The sequence below is a fragment of the Pongo pygmaeus genome, chromosome 1, assembly GCF_028885625.2.
Source record: "Pongo pygmaeus isolate AG05252 chromosome 1, NHGRI_mPonPyg2-v2.0_pri, whole genome shotgun sequence".
Taxonomy (NCBI): Eukaryota; Metazoa; Chordata; class Mammalia; order Primates; family Hominidae; genus Pongo; species Pongo pygmaeus.
In genome coordinates, this window is record NC_072373.2 from 137529159 (window position 1) to 137543287 (window position 14129).

At 37.4% G+C, this 14129-nt stretch overlaps 1 protein-coding gene across 11 annotated transcripts in view; it reads left to right on the forward strand.

Moving 5' to 3' along the window:
- EVI5 (ecotropic viral integration site 5) overlaps positions 1-14129 on the forward strand; it is a 284357-nt gene that overhangs the window by 220323 nt on the left and 49905 nt on the right. For all 11 annotated transcript variants that reach the window (XM_063664744.1, XM_063664783.1, XM_054476264.1 and 8 more), the window contains one exon: positions 9093-9188. In XM_063664744.1, the coding sequence (XP_063520814.1) occupies positions 9093-9188 (96 nt within the window). The remainder of the gene's footprint in view (positions 1-9092; positions 9189-14129) is intronic.

A 14129-nucleotide genomic window follows, 5' to 3' on the forward strand; every position in this document is an offset into this window, starting at 1 on the left:
ATGGCTAACAGATGAGCTTTATATTCATGTATCATAGTGTCCAGAATAAGAAGCTGTACTCTATAATTACCAGCAAAAGTTATGAGTCACACTATTTGAACACCCCCTGAACCCATCACTGTACAAAACAGATATGGTTATCCTGTTTGGTTTAGACTTGACCAGTCAGATCCTACCCATGGAGTTAGGGTGGGATCATTCCAATCCTATCACCACTACATAATGGAGGAGAGCAAATAGATCTTGAAGTAACAACCACAAAACCTACTGTAAAATATTAAAGGGATAAACTAACTGAGCCTACTCTAAAGTAATCTTTGGGGGACTTATATCTTTTCATGTATGTAAATGAAGTGCAGTGTAGACCAGTGTTTACTTTTTAGCAGATGATGGGAGGAAAGAGGGGATGAATTGTTTTTCATCAATAACTTTTCCTCCCAGTATTTTACTGTGAAAAATTTCAAACATAGAACTTGAAAGAATTGTACAGTGAACACCTATAAACCCACTATCTGCACTCTATTAATATTTTGATATATTTGCTTTTTCTGTTGCCTTATCAGCTATTCATCTTCCATTGTAGGGATCTTATTTTTTTAATGCACTTCAAAGTTACTTTGTTATACTTTACCCCTAAACACTTAAATATGCATATCATTAACTGAGTTATTGATGACCATTTGATTAAGAACCTCATACATACAAAGCTGTCTTGGCTTAAGGCCTTAATATGAATCAGATTAGTATGGACATTGTAATGGTAGTTTCTGAGAGAATTATTCAAAGATAGAGCCAAGAGTGAAATATGCATTTACACCTTTTACACATGTTATGTTATGCCCTCTTTAGAAAGTTTCATTTGTGGTATATGACAAAAGGTATGTATTTAAGGTCTCTTCAGTGAAAGTACAGAATACCAAAATTGTTGATATGTTGGGCCTCTTTTCCTTTAAGTTTGTTACTTACCTAATTAGTTTTACTTAGGAAACCAGTTAACTGGCAATCTGTTGTTATCAGCTAGACCAAAAGAAAACCTCAAGAAAATGCAGGTTTCTGGTAAATTTATTAGTGTAGTTGACATTTTCCCACCTGCTTATCAGAAACAACCATGTGGACACTGTTTGAAAATAGAAAGTTATAAAAATACTTAGGAAAAAAATCTTAAACATTAGATAATTGAATGAACTGTCCCAGAACTAAAATTAAATTGATACCCACTTAGAATATAGTAGTTCATTGCTATGTCTTTTGGTATTGTAAATATAGTTACCCTGTTTTAACTTTTAAAGAGGATCCTAAAAGGCTTTGAATTAACAAGTTTAAATGAGAGCATAAAATGTAGAATATAAAAATCACAGACTTTTGATAAATGGTTATTGATACATTTTAATTTATTAAGTAGCATTTAGGACATCTCACTTTTTACTTCTGTTTTTGGAATGTCAGCTATATTTCCTTAAGGCAGACTGTTGAATCACAATATCCCATTCAGAGCTTTCTAACTGGTCTGTCACACTGGTGTGCCACTAATGTGTGACAAATAAGCTGAGATAGTAATTTTCTTGTCCAGGGGTTACTGCCATAGCCTGGAGCTGCTTAATCACCCTTTCTCTTTCCTCAGTTTATCTAGTGTGCCTTAAAAGTTGTTTGTTTTCTGAGTGTGTGTGCGTGTGTTTATGTATGTGTGCCTCACCACAGATACAATGACTTAATGGTCATCATAGTCCAACTTTTTGTTTGTAAAAGTTTTGCGGAAGAAACCCAACATTAAGCTTTATTAAATTTTATTTAAATCTAAATAAGACAACTATATAATTGGATTTAATAGAAAATATAGTTTTCCTTTTTGAAATTCTGTCTTTTTTCCACAGTGAATAGAAGTTCAAGAAACACTTTTAAAGTTAAAAATATTCCATCTGTTTTATCGTAAAGTTTCTTAGCTTCCCTGTTTTATCCATATTTTTGTTGTAAAATTTCTTAGCTTCCCTGTTTTTCATCAAATGCCATCTTTCCTCCAAAGAAATCAAAGTGCTATTACAAAGTTTTTAGCTAAACCCTACTAAGACTCACCTTTGGAAAAACATCTTTGGAGTCACTTGGTAGCTTTTGTATAACAACTTTAATGATTTTTGTTTTACCAGAATTTTTTTTCATTGCAAGTTTCTCTGGAGGAAAGAATTGGTGTTAATTATTGTTACTAGTCATTCTACAGCCTTTCAAACCTAAAGTCTTTCTGCATTCTTGAACTTCTCTCTTACAATGTTAGGGTTTACCTTGGCCTTTGTCATCTTATTTGCCCTGAAAATGTTATATTATCCCACATATTATTGCTATGAGATGTCCAAAATCCTCAAGAACTTTACCTTTATTAAGGACCAGATTCGAAGATACTTTTCTCCAAATTGGATTCCATATTGCAAACATCTAACCTTTCTATCTCATCCAGACGGGTTTCTTCCTAGTAGTGGATTTCACTTTTCATCTAACCAACCAAGGGAGTGAGTATGACTTCATACCAAAATTAGGCCCCCCCTGCCCCCGCTCCCACCAAAAAAAAAAAAAAACACCTAAAAGGATAGCTGAGCATATGTATCCAAATGAATGATTCTTATCAAATTAGTCCCCCTTGGAAGTATATCAGTTTACTGACATGCTTACTCAGACACTTCTTATGTCACATATGGGATTTGGAGAATACCTCCTATGAGAATAATGATTTTGTTTCTTTTATATGAATGAGCATTCTTCCTCGTGGTTTTTTTTCCCCCTTATTTCTACATTCTTCCTGTTTCACTCACTCTCTTATTCTCTGTTTGATGTCATCCTTTTCCACTTTGAGGGTATACAGACAGAACTGAGAATGGAGTAAGTCCAGAGCCAAGGAAAATCTTAGGTTGAGATAGTTATGAAACAGACTGAATTTTAATGGTGAGTTTATCTTTCTTATATTACTCTTTTGTTCTTATTCTGTGCCTTTGAAATATTTATTTTTTTTTTTTTGAGATGGAGTCCCCCTCTGTCGCCAGGCTGGAGTGCAGTGGCGTGATCTCGGCTCACTGCAACCTCCACCTCCCGGGTTCAAGCGATTCTCCTGCCTCAACCTCCTGAGTAGCTGGGATTACAGGCACCCGCCACCATGCCTGGCTAGTTTTTGTATTTTTAGTAGAGAAGGGGTTTCACCATGTTGGCCAGGATGGTCTCGATCTCTTGACCTTGTGATCCGCCTGCCTCGGCCTCCCAAAGTGCTGGGATTTTAGGCATGAGCCACCGCTCCTGGCCCAGAGTATTTCATTTTAAAAATGGGTAACTAAAAATAAGAGGCAGACATAAGCACATGTAAATGGTATTGGACAGCTTGTGTGTTTAATATGAGTGATTAGCTTAGGGCCATTAATACAAGTAGCTGTAGCATTTCATCTTCAATTCTTTATATATTGTAGTTCCCATTTAAATTATCAGAGGCTAAAATAAATATTAAAGTAAATGCATAGACTTTTGTAACAAATCCAAGAAAGCAAATTTGCTTGATTCTTTGCATAAATCTCTATCTGCTTAATTGTTTCTCATGTTCAGAATGCTATAAATTAAGGTGAAAAATGTATTGACCATCTGTATGACTCTTAGGCAACCAATTCACTCAATCTTTCATTTATGTTTCCTCATCTGTGAAGTAGGAATAATAATATTACCTGTCACACAGGATCATTGTGATGATTACACATAAGCAGCTTAGAAAACTCCTGGCACATTATAAGTGCCAGTATTTCTCCACCAGAGCTCCACAAGAGAATTAAACTCTACAGAAAATGGTTTGAGTAAACTACATTGACCCCTGAACAACACAGGGATTATGAGTGCTGATCCCTGCACAGTGGAAAATCTATGTATAACTTTTGACTCCCCCAAAACTTAACTACTAAGAGCTCACTTTTGACTAGAAGCCTTATTGATAACATAAACAGTTGATGAACACATTTAGTATGTTACATGCATTATAGACTGTATTCTTAAAATAAGCTAGAAAAAAGAAAATGTTATTAAGAAAATCATAAGGAAGAGAAAATATATTATTCATTAAATGGAAGTGGATCATGGCAACAGTCTTCATTCTTATCTTCGCATTGATTAAGCTGAGGAGGAGGAAGAGAAGGGGTTGTCTTGCTGTCTCAGGGTGGCAGAGGCAGACGAAAGTCCACATATTTGTGGACCTGCACAGTTCAAAGCCATGTTATGGGTCAACTGTATTTTCTCAGTTCTTCCAAGGATGGTACATGGTAGTACTCTGGATGCACAGGCATGAAATCATACACATACAATGATGCTTTAGACGTTAGGGCTTAATCCTTTGGGAATCTCAAATGAGAAGGGCTCATAAGTGTTATAACTGTTCAATATATAATAGCTATTATTATTTTGGTTGCAAGTGGCAAAAATCTGTATTTTTTTCTTTTTCTTTTTTCCTTTTTTTAAGACAGGCTTTCGCTCTGTCTCCCAGGCTAGAGTGCAGTGACGTGAACACAACTCACTGCAGCCTCAACCTCACAGACTCAAGCAATCCTCCCGCCTTACCCTCCCTGGTAGCTGGGACCACAGGTGCCCATCACCATGCCCAGCTAATTTTTTTTAATGTTTTTTTAGAGACAGGGTCTTGCTATGTTGCCCAGGCTGGTTTTGAACTCCTGGGTTCAAGCAGTCTTCCCACCTTGGCCTCTGAAAGTGCTAGGAATACAGTCATAAGCCACTACGCCCAGCCAGAAATTTATATTTAAACTGGTTTAAATAATAAAGAGACTTTATTGTTCCATGTAAATGAGAAAACAGGGAAGGCCTCAGAGATTATTTGATTAGGACTCTGACTTAGTATCTCTGTTAGTTATTCTGTTAGTTCAGCCTTTTCTCTGGCAGTTGGGTCAAACTAATATTTCTAACCAAATTTTCAAAAGAATAATATATATTTTTCCTAAATATGGGCTTGTGGCTAAAAAGCATAAGGTGTATTTTGTATATATTTTAGAAGCCTACCATATTTGGAATATAGTAATTGTTAAATAAGACAGTTTTGGCTTAGATAACTGTATCTGATATTAGTATGTGTAAATATGCAGTTATGCATTGCTTAACTAGAATATGTTCTGAGAAATTCATCCTTAGGCAATGTCATCAGTGTGTGAATCATAGAGTGTGCTCACACAAACCCAGATGGTATAGCCTACTACTCACCTAGGCTATATGGTATAGCCTATTTCTCCTACGCTACAAACCTATACAACATGTTACTCTACTGAATACCGTAGGCAGTTGTAACACAATGGTCAGATGTTGTGTATCTAAACATAGAAGAGGTACAGTAAAAATATGATATAAAAGATTTAAAATGGTACACCTGTATAGAGCATGGTACCATGAATGGAGCTTGCAGGACTGAAAGTTGCTTTGGGTGAGTCAGTGAGTGAATGGCCTATGACATTACTGCACACTACTGTAGACTTTATAAACACAGTACAGTTAATCTATACTATAAATTTATTTTCTTACTTTTTCTTCCTTCAATAATAAATTAACCTTAGCTTAGTGTAACTTTTTCACTTTATAAACTTAATTTTTATAACTTTTTGACTGTTGTAATAATACTTAGTTTAAATATATTGTATGGCTGTACAAAAATATCTTCTTTCTCTATGTCTTTATTCTATAAGCCATTTTTTTAACTCTTCAAGCTTTTTTATTAAAAACTTAGGCACATGGCCGAGTGCGGTGGCTCACGCCTGTAATCCCTGCACTTTGGGAGGCCAAGGCGGGTGGGCGGATCACTTGAGGCCAGGAGTTCGAGACCAGACTGGCCAATGTGGTGAAACCCTGTCTCTAATAAAAATACAAAAATTAGCTAGGCATGGTGGCGTGCATCTGTAGTCCCAGCTACTCAGGAGGCTGAGGCACGAGAATCGCTTGAACTTGGGAGGTGGAGGTTGCAGTGAGCCGAGATTGTGCCATTGCACTCCAGCCTGGACAAAGGGGCACTCTGCCTCAAAAAAAAAAAAAAAAAGCAGGCACACACAGATTATTCTCTGCTTACATAGGGTCAGGATCATCAGGATCACTGTCTTCTACCTCTACATCTTGTCCCACTGGAAGATCTTCAGGGGCAATAGTATTACACAGGGAGCTGTCATCTCCTATGAGAACAGTGCTTTCTCCTGGAATATCTCTTGTAGGACCAGGCTGAAGCTTACAGTTAATTTTTCTTGTATAAGTAAAAAGAATACACTAAAATAATATTAAGTATAGTATGTTAAATACATAAATCTAACATAGTCATTTATTATTGTCAATTATTATCCACTGTGCATAATTGTATATGCCATACATTTATACAACTGGCAGCACAGTAGATTTCTTTACACCAGCACCACCACAAACACGAGTAATGTGTTTTACTATGACATTGTACAACTACAATGTCACTAGGCATTACGAATTTCTTATTATAATCTTATGGGACCATCATCATGTATTCATTCCATCATTGACCAAAACATCATTATGTGGAACATGACTGCATAAGAAAAAATTTTTAAATCTATAGAAGCTGTAGTTGGGCTTTTATATCTATGCAAATATTAATTACACTAAACCACTTCAGCAGGCCATATTCTAGTAAAAGGTTTTTAAGACAGATTGTCAAAAGAAAGAGAACAAAGCAAAACAAACAAAAAACAGGGAGTTTATAGGAATAAGTTGATGAAAGGAGTTGAACAAACTAAGGGTAGTTAGAGATGCAATTTGGGTAGGAAGGACAGTTAACACAGAACAGCAGTCTTGTTGGAAAGATGCTTGACTCTATAGGAGTGCTACCCACTCTGTCACTAGAACATTCCTTTTTTTTTTTTTTTTTTGCCCGAGCTGGAATGCAGTGGCGCAATCTCAGCTCACTGCAACCTCCGCCTCCCAGGTTCAAGCGATTTTCCTGCCTCAGCCTCCTGAGTAGCTGGGATTACAGGCACACGCTACCACACCCGGCTAAGCGTTTGTATTTTTAGTAGAGACAGGGTTTCACCATGTTGGCCAGGCTAGTCTCGAATTCCTGACCTCAGGTGATCCACCTGCCTCCGCCTCCTGAAGTGCTGGGATTACAGGCATGAGCCACCGCGCCCGGCCTGTTGCTAGAACAGTTCTATTTGGTACTTCCTGGCAACGATGTTAGTATACAGTATGTAGGATGAAGTTGGAGGGTAGAGTTGACTTCAGTCAGAGGACTAAGTCAGGGGATGTTCAAGGTCCCTTCTGACTGCGATTTTAAAGATAGGAGGAATCTCCACATTGACAAATGCTTTTCACAGCAACCCATTTCTCTCAAGGTAATTGTAAGACACGTTTTAAACCTGCTTTTAAAAAAACCTGTAAATACTTGGATATCACTAAGGTAACTTTTACAGGAATTTCAAAGCTCTCTAAAGTCAGAATGTGTATCTTTCTGCCCCATATGTACTGATATTGAATGATCTTCAAGTTGTATTATTGAGAGATAATAGCAAAGTACAAAGTAGCATACATAGTGTCTATAGTATGGATAAACGTGTGCATGTATTCATGTGTGTTTGATTATATATGTGTAAAATATCACGGAAAGACTACACCAAAAAACTGTTAACAGTGGTTGTCTCCATGGAAGGAAACTGGGTGATTGGCAACTGTTAAAAGTAAGCCCATACTCTTTTGGTATCAGGAGTTACTCAGTAGTTTCAGTAGATGGCTCCGGATCAGAGCTGCTTAACATTTTAAGCATCAACACATGGCTTCCTAATTATAAATAATCTGGAGACATCAAAAACAATTCTAGTTTCACTGTTTAATAAGTTCTTTATCTAGGCCGGGCACGGTGGCTCATGCTGTAATCTCAACACTTTGGAAGGCCGAGGTGGGCGGATCACCTGAGGTCAGGAGTTCGAAACCAGCCTGGCCAACATGGCGAAACCCCGTCTCTACTAAAAATACAAAAATTAGCCAGGCGCAGTGCTGGGTGCCTGTAATCCCAGCTACTCAGGAGACTGAGGCAGGAGAATTGCTTGAACCCAGGAGGCAGAGGTTGCAATGAGCCGAAATCGCGCCATTGCACTCCAGCCCGGGTGACAGCGAGAGTCCATCTCAAAAAAAAAAAAAAAAATCTTTATCTGAAAGATAATTTATGTTTGTTTTCAGGTGGTATAAGAAAAAGTGCCTCTCTTTACCAATCTATATCCCCAGAAAATAGTCCCAATGCTCACCTGAAACAAACTCTTAGGATCAGAAGCAGCTTTTAATCAGCCATATCTAGGACTTCCAGTCCACATCGAGAGCTAATTAACCAGATGAGACTCAAAGTTGTCCTCCCCTTTTTAGAGTGATTTGGACAACTGTTTCTTTTTTTTCCCCTCTTTTCTGTTCCCCAAGCAAAAAGCAGATTCCCAAGAATGAAAGAATATGGGAAGCTTGCCATCTTCTTGACTAAGTATTGAATCCCTTACGGTATGAATAGAGAATCATCTGCTCTCAAAATAACTAGATAAATTACTTTGAAATTCTAGGGTAATTTTTTCATCAGTAGATCCATTCAATTACTGATTTCTGAGACTCCTTCAAAAGATATATTTTATAAATTGTATTTATTATAAACAACCTTTATTAAGCATTTTTAAAGAAATAATCACACCTGAGGTCAGAAGTTTGAGACCAGCCTGACCAACATGGAGAAACCCTGTCTCTACTAAAAATACAAAATTAGCCAGGCTTGGTGGCACATGCCTGTTAATCCCAGCTACTCTAGAGGCTGAGGCAAGAGAATTACTTGAACCCGGGAGGCAGAGGTTGCGGTGAGCCGAGATGACACCGTTGCACTCCATCCAGCCTGGGCAACAAGAGCGAAACTCTGTCTCTAAATAAATAAATAAAAGCATAGTTCACTATGAATTGTTTGTCAGAGGTAGTTTGAGAATGGATTTGTTGAGAATTCAGGTGATTAAAGGGTGTGTGCCTATGCTTTTCCTATACCTTGAAATATTTGAGTACATGCCGTGAAAAATTGCCTCTTGTTTTTGCTTTGTTTTGCCACAAAACAGAAAGAAGAAGGAAAGCTTCAAGGACAGCTTAACAAGTCTGATTCTAACCAGTATATTAGGGAACTGAAAGATCAGATAGCAGAGCTGAATCATGAGGTAAGTGATAAATTTTGATCTTCACATATTGCTTTCTTCCTTCCTCTGTATTGTAACAACACTTTATTACTGGTTGTAAGACTGACACTTTCATGCTGAATATCTTCTGTGAATTATTGGTTATAATTAATATTTTTGAAAATTGTCTTTTTAGCAAGGATCTTCTGTTCTAATATTGGGGATTTATTTCCCTTAACCTCATTAGCATGACCTAGAATGATCAATTAATATTTTCATGGCAAATATTTTATTTTTTCATTGTGGTGTAAAAACTCTTGATAGTTTGCATAGATGTCAAAGTTACTTTAATTAAACTAAAATTTTGCTTATACCTATAGAATAGATTTGTGGTATTTACCGTTGCATGCAGAGGGAAGTCTTTTTACTGTTGTCTTCTTTTACCCCTCATGGTGGTATTACTGAGATTGCAAAAAAGGATACTTGCCTAATATCAGTTAACAGATTTCTTAGTATCTGAATGCTTTTTAAACTGGCACTACCTTGAATCTGTGAGATTCAACTCACAAAATTTTCAGTTTTACTAAGTACTGTACTGGGTAATTTAAAGTATTTAAACTAATATGTTTTGATTAGAGAGATATGTTAATGTGGCTCGAGGTCAATTTTCTTATCCTTTATTATTTTCTATTTTAATGATAATATTTGGCTGAACACTAATGGAATACCATATTTCTTATTTTGAATTATTTATAAAATAATGTTTATTCACAGTGATGAGATTTGAGAGGGTAGTATAACCTTCATTTGTTTAAAAAGAAGAAGAAAGAGAAATTTTGACCGCTGAATGAATTTAAACCTCAAAGGAAAAAGTTTAGACATTACCCTTTCCTGGTATTACACCCTTCAGTTAAAGTCTGTATGTTTTGGGTAATACCTCCTGGAGGTAGTGAGTCTAAGAGTTAATTCTAAATGAAGAAGAAACAAAACATAAACAAAAACAGTAAATCTTAGATGTGGCTCAGTTTAATTTGTTTTGAAATTTGGGGGATCATTCCTGTAAATATTAATTTTCAGCCATGATAACATTTGAGGGATTCAGGATCTTACATATAATCTTTACCTATTTGTGTGTATTTATTATAATTTTTTTTTTTTAGACGGAGTCTCGCTCTGTCAGCCAGGCTGGAGTGCAGTGGCGTGATCTCTGCTCACTGCAAGCTCCGCCTCCTGGGTTCATGCCATTCTTCTGCCTCAGCCTTCCGAGTAGCTGGGACTACAGGCGCCCGCCACTAGGCTGGCTAATTTTTTGTATTTTTTTTATTAGAGACGGGGTTTCACCGTGTTAGCCAGGATGGTCCTGATCTCCTGACCTTGTGATCCGCCCGTCTTGGCCTCCCAAAGTGCTGGGATTACAGGCATGAGCCACTGCACCTGGCCTATTATAATATTTTTAAATCGATAGTCATAGTGTGAAAGAACAAGTTACAATTAAGTGTGTTCTAGAAATCTTTATTCTTTTGAGAACCCCAGGAATTATTTATGTTCAAAAGATGTTCTCAAAGGAAATTGTGATTAAAATAAAGCAACCTCCCATTTAAAATTTTCATGTCTCATGATAAGGAAGCTTTAATGTTGCTGAAACAAGAAAGTTACGTGTAGATTGGCTTTATTTCTAAAACTAATGTAAAAATCAGTCAACAAACATTAATTTTCCCTGTCATATGCTTTGACTAAAAATAATGATATTCTGGCCGGGTGTGGTGGCGCACGCCTATAATCCCAGCACTTTGGGAGGCTGAAGCAGGCAGATCACTTGAGGTCAGGAGTTTGAGACCAGCCCGTCCAACATGGTGAAACCCCATCTCTACTAAAAATACAAAAATTAGCCAGGCGTGGTGGTGTGTGCCTTTAACCCCAGCTACTGGGGAGGCTGAGGCAGGAGAATCGCTTGAACCTGTGAGGCGGAGGTTGCAGTGAGCCGAGATCATGCCACTGCATTCCAGGCAATAGAGTGAGACTCTGATAGATAGATAGATAGATAGATAGATAGATAGATAGATAGATAGATAGATAGTCTCATCAGGACTGCCAGAAAATAACTCACGTGATTAACTTTAATGTCAGTTTTTTAAGTGTGGCCTAAGAAAGCAGTCTTACCTTATACAAACATGAAAAGAAAATTAATCAACAGAGTAGAATTTTCTACTCTTAAAATTAAAAGCTAGATTGTGCAAATTTAAAGAGTGGAAACCAAACTGCATCTTTTTGAAAAGAAAGAAAAAACCCTTTAAAGCATTTTTATTTATTAATACCCTTCCTTGTTGCAGATAGAATTAAGGAAATTTGCAACTGCTACAAAATAATAAACTACAATTTTGGGAGAAAAAGGAAAGAAAAAAAACTGTAGAAATATAATATGGAAGCATGAATAAGAGCATTATAAAAATGCTTACCATAAAAATATCTCTTTCCTATAAGTGGGCCTCAGATTTGGCTCTAAGGCTTTTAGCAGCCAACACAAAAGAAAACCTGGTCACTTAAACATTTCAGAGTGTCTATATGATGAAAACAGACCAATTAGCTAGAAGAGCCACATCTATTCCTGATACCAAGATTAAATAACAAGTTCTCCATTGCTTCCTCACAAAGGAGACCTAGTGTGAGTTCCCTGGTTATTATCCTTAACATTTGAATGGCTTCATAATCATGAAAGTTAAATAAAGAACAGAAGCTTAAAAAAAAAAAAAAAAAAAAAAAAGCTTTTGTAGGCTGGGTGCAATGGCTCATGCCTGTAATCCCAGCACTTTGGGAGACCAAGGTTGGAGGGTCACTTGAGCCCAGGAGTTTGAGACCAGCCCGAGCAATATAGGGAGACCCCATCTCTATTAAAAAAAAATAATAATAAAAGCCAGGCCTGGTGGCATGCACCTGTGGCCCCAGCTACTCCAGTGGCCGAGGTGGGAGGATCACTTGAACCCGGGAGGTCAAGGCTTCAGTGAACCATGATCACACCACTGCGCTCCAGCCTGGGTGTCAAAGCGAGACCCTGTCTCAAAAAAAAAAGAAAAAAAAAGTTTTGTATAGCAGCATAGCCTACAGAGACGTGTCCAAGTCAAAAGTTTACAGCTCAATAAATTATCACAAAATGATCACACTCATGTATGTACTACCTAGGTCCAAGAAATAGACCCCAGAGCCCTGTTCATACTCTTTCAACCCGTACTCTCTCCCTTCTACTCAAGGGTAACCATGATCTCAGACTTCTAATACAGTAGTTTAACTTTTTGAACTTTATATAAATGACTTCTTGCAGTATGTATTCTTTTGTGTCTTGCTTCTTTTGCTTAACATTGTTTGTGAGATTTTACTTTGTCATTTTAAAATGTAACTGTAGGTTGTTCATTTTCATCACTGTATAATTTTCCTTTGTGTAAATATACCATGATTTATTCATCTACTGTGTTGGTGAACATTTGGATTATTTCCAGTTGGTCTGTTAAGAACATTGCTTTAAGTGATTTATGCCAGTTTATACTGTCTATAAGCAGTGAAGAAAGTTCTTACTGTTCTACATCCTCATCAACATGTGGAATTGTCAATCTTTCTTATTTTAGCCATTCTGTGACTATGAAGAGATTTCTCATTATGGTTTTAATGTGCATTTCCCTGATTATTAATGAGATTGAGTATTTTTCCCCCAGTATATAGAACAATGTTGGCATGTAGTAGGTACTTTGTGAAAATGTTTCTAATGAAAAAATGATGTTTGTAAAAGGTTTTGCAGATGAGGTCACATATAAGTTGCATGGGAATGCCAAGAAGCTTTTTTTTTTGAGATGGAGTCTTGCTCTGTTTCCCAGGCTGGAGTGCAGTGGCGCGATCTCGGCTCACTGCAACCTCTGCCTCCCGGGTTCAAGCAATTCTCCTGCCTCAGCCTCCCGAGTAGCTAGGGTTACAGGCACACACCACCATGCCTGGCTAATTTTTGTATTTTTTTAGTAGAAACGGAGTTTCACCATGTTGACCAGGCTGGTCTCAAACTCCTAACCTTGTGATACGCCTGCCTCAGCCTCCCAAAGTGCTGGGATTACAGGCGTGAGCCACCATGCCCAGCCAGAATCCTCTTAATGTGTGAAAATCAGTGGAAAGAGCATTCCAGACAGAAGAAACAACTAGCCCAAAGACCCTAGAAGAAAATGAAATGGTTATTTTGAGAAACAATGCTAGTGTGGCTGGAGTATAGTGAAGGGTAGGAAAAATGGTATAAGATAAAATTAGAGAGGCAAGTGAGGTCAGATGGCAATTGGTCCTCTGTATCCATGGATTTTGCATCAGTGGATTCAACCAATCATGGATCAAAAATATTTTTTAAAGACTATTGCATCTGTATCTGTACTGAACATCTACAAATTTTTTTCCTTATCATTATTCCCTAAATAATACAGTATAACAGTTTATATCGCATTAACATTGTATTAGGTATTATAAGTTATCTAGAGATGATTTGAAGTATACAGGAAGTCAGGCATAGGTTATATGCAAATATGCCATTTGATACCAGGGACTTGAGCATCCATGGGTTTTAGTATCCTTGGGACATCCTGGACCCATTCTCCCACAGATACCAAGGGACAACTGTATAGTGCTTTGTAAACCAGGGTGTATAGTGGAAAGCCTTTGGATGTTTGTTGTTGTTGTTGTTAGGGGTTTTTTTGGTTGGGGTTGTTTGGGTTTTTTTGTTTTCTTTTGTTTTGCTTTTTTTTTTTTTTTTAGAGATAGGGGTCTCACTGTGTTGCTCTGGATGGCCTCTGACTCCTGGGCTCAAGTGATCCTTCCACCTTAACTTCCTGAGTAGCTGGGACTACAGGGCTGCACCACCATGCCTGCCTTCTTTGGATGGTTTCATACAGAAAATTTTATAATTTCATTTGCTCTGCCTGCTGTACAGTGAACTGATTGTAGAAGAGAAAGAGTGAGAAG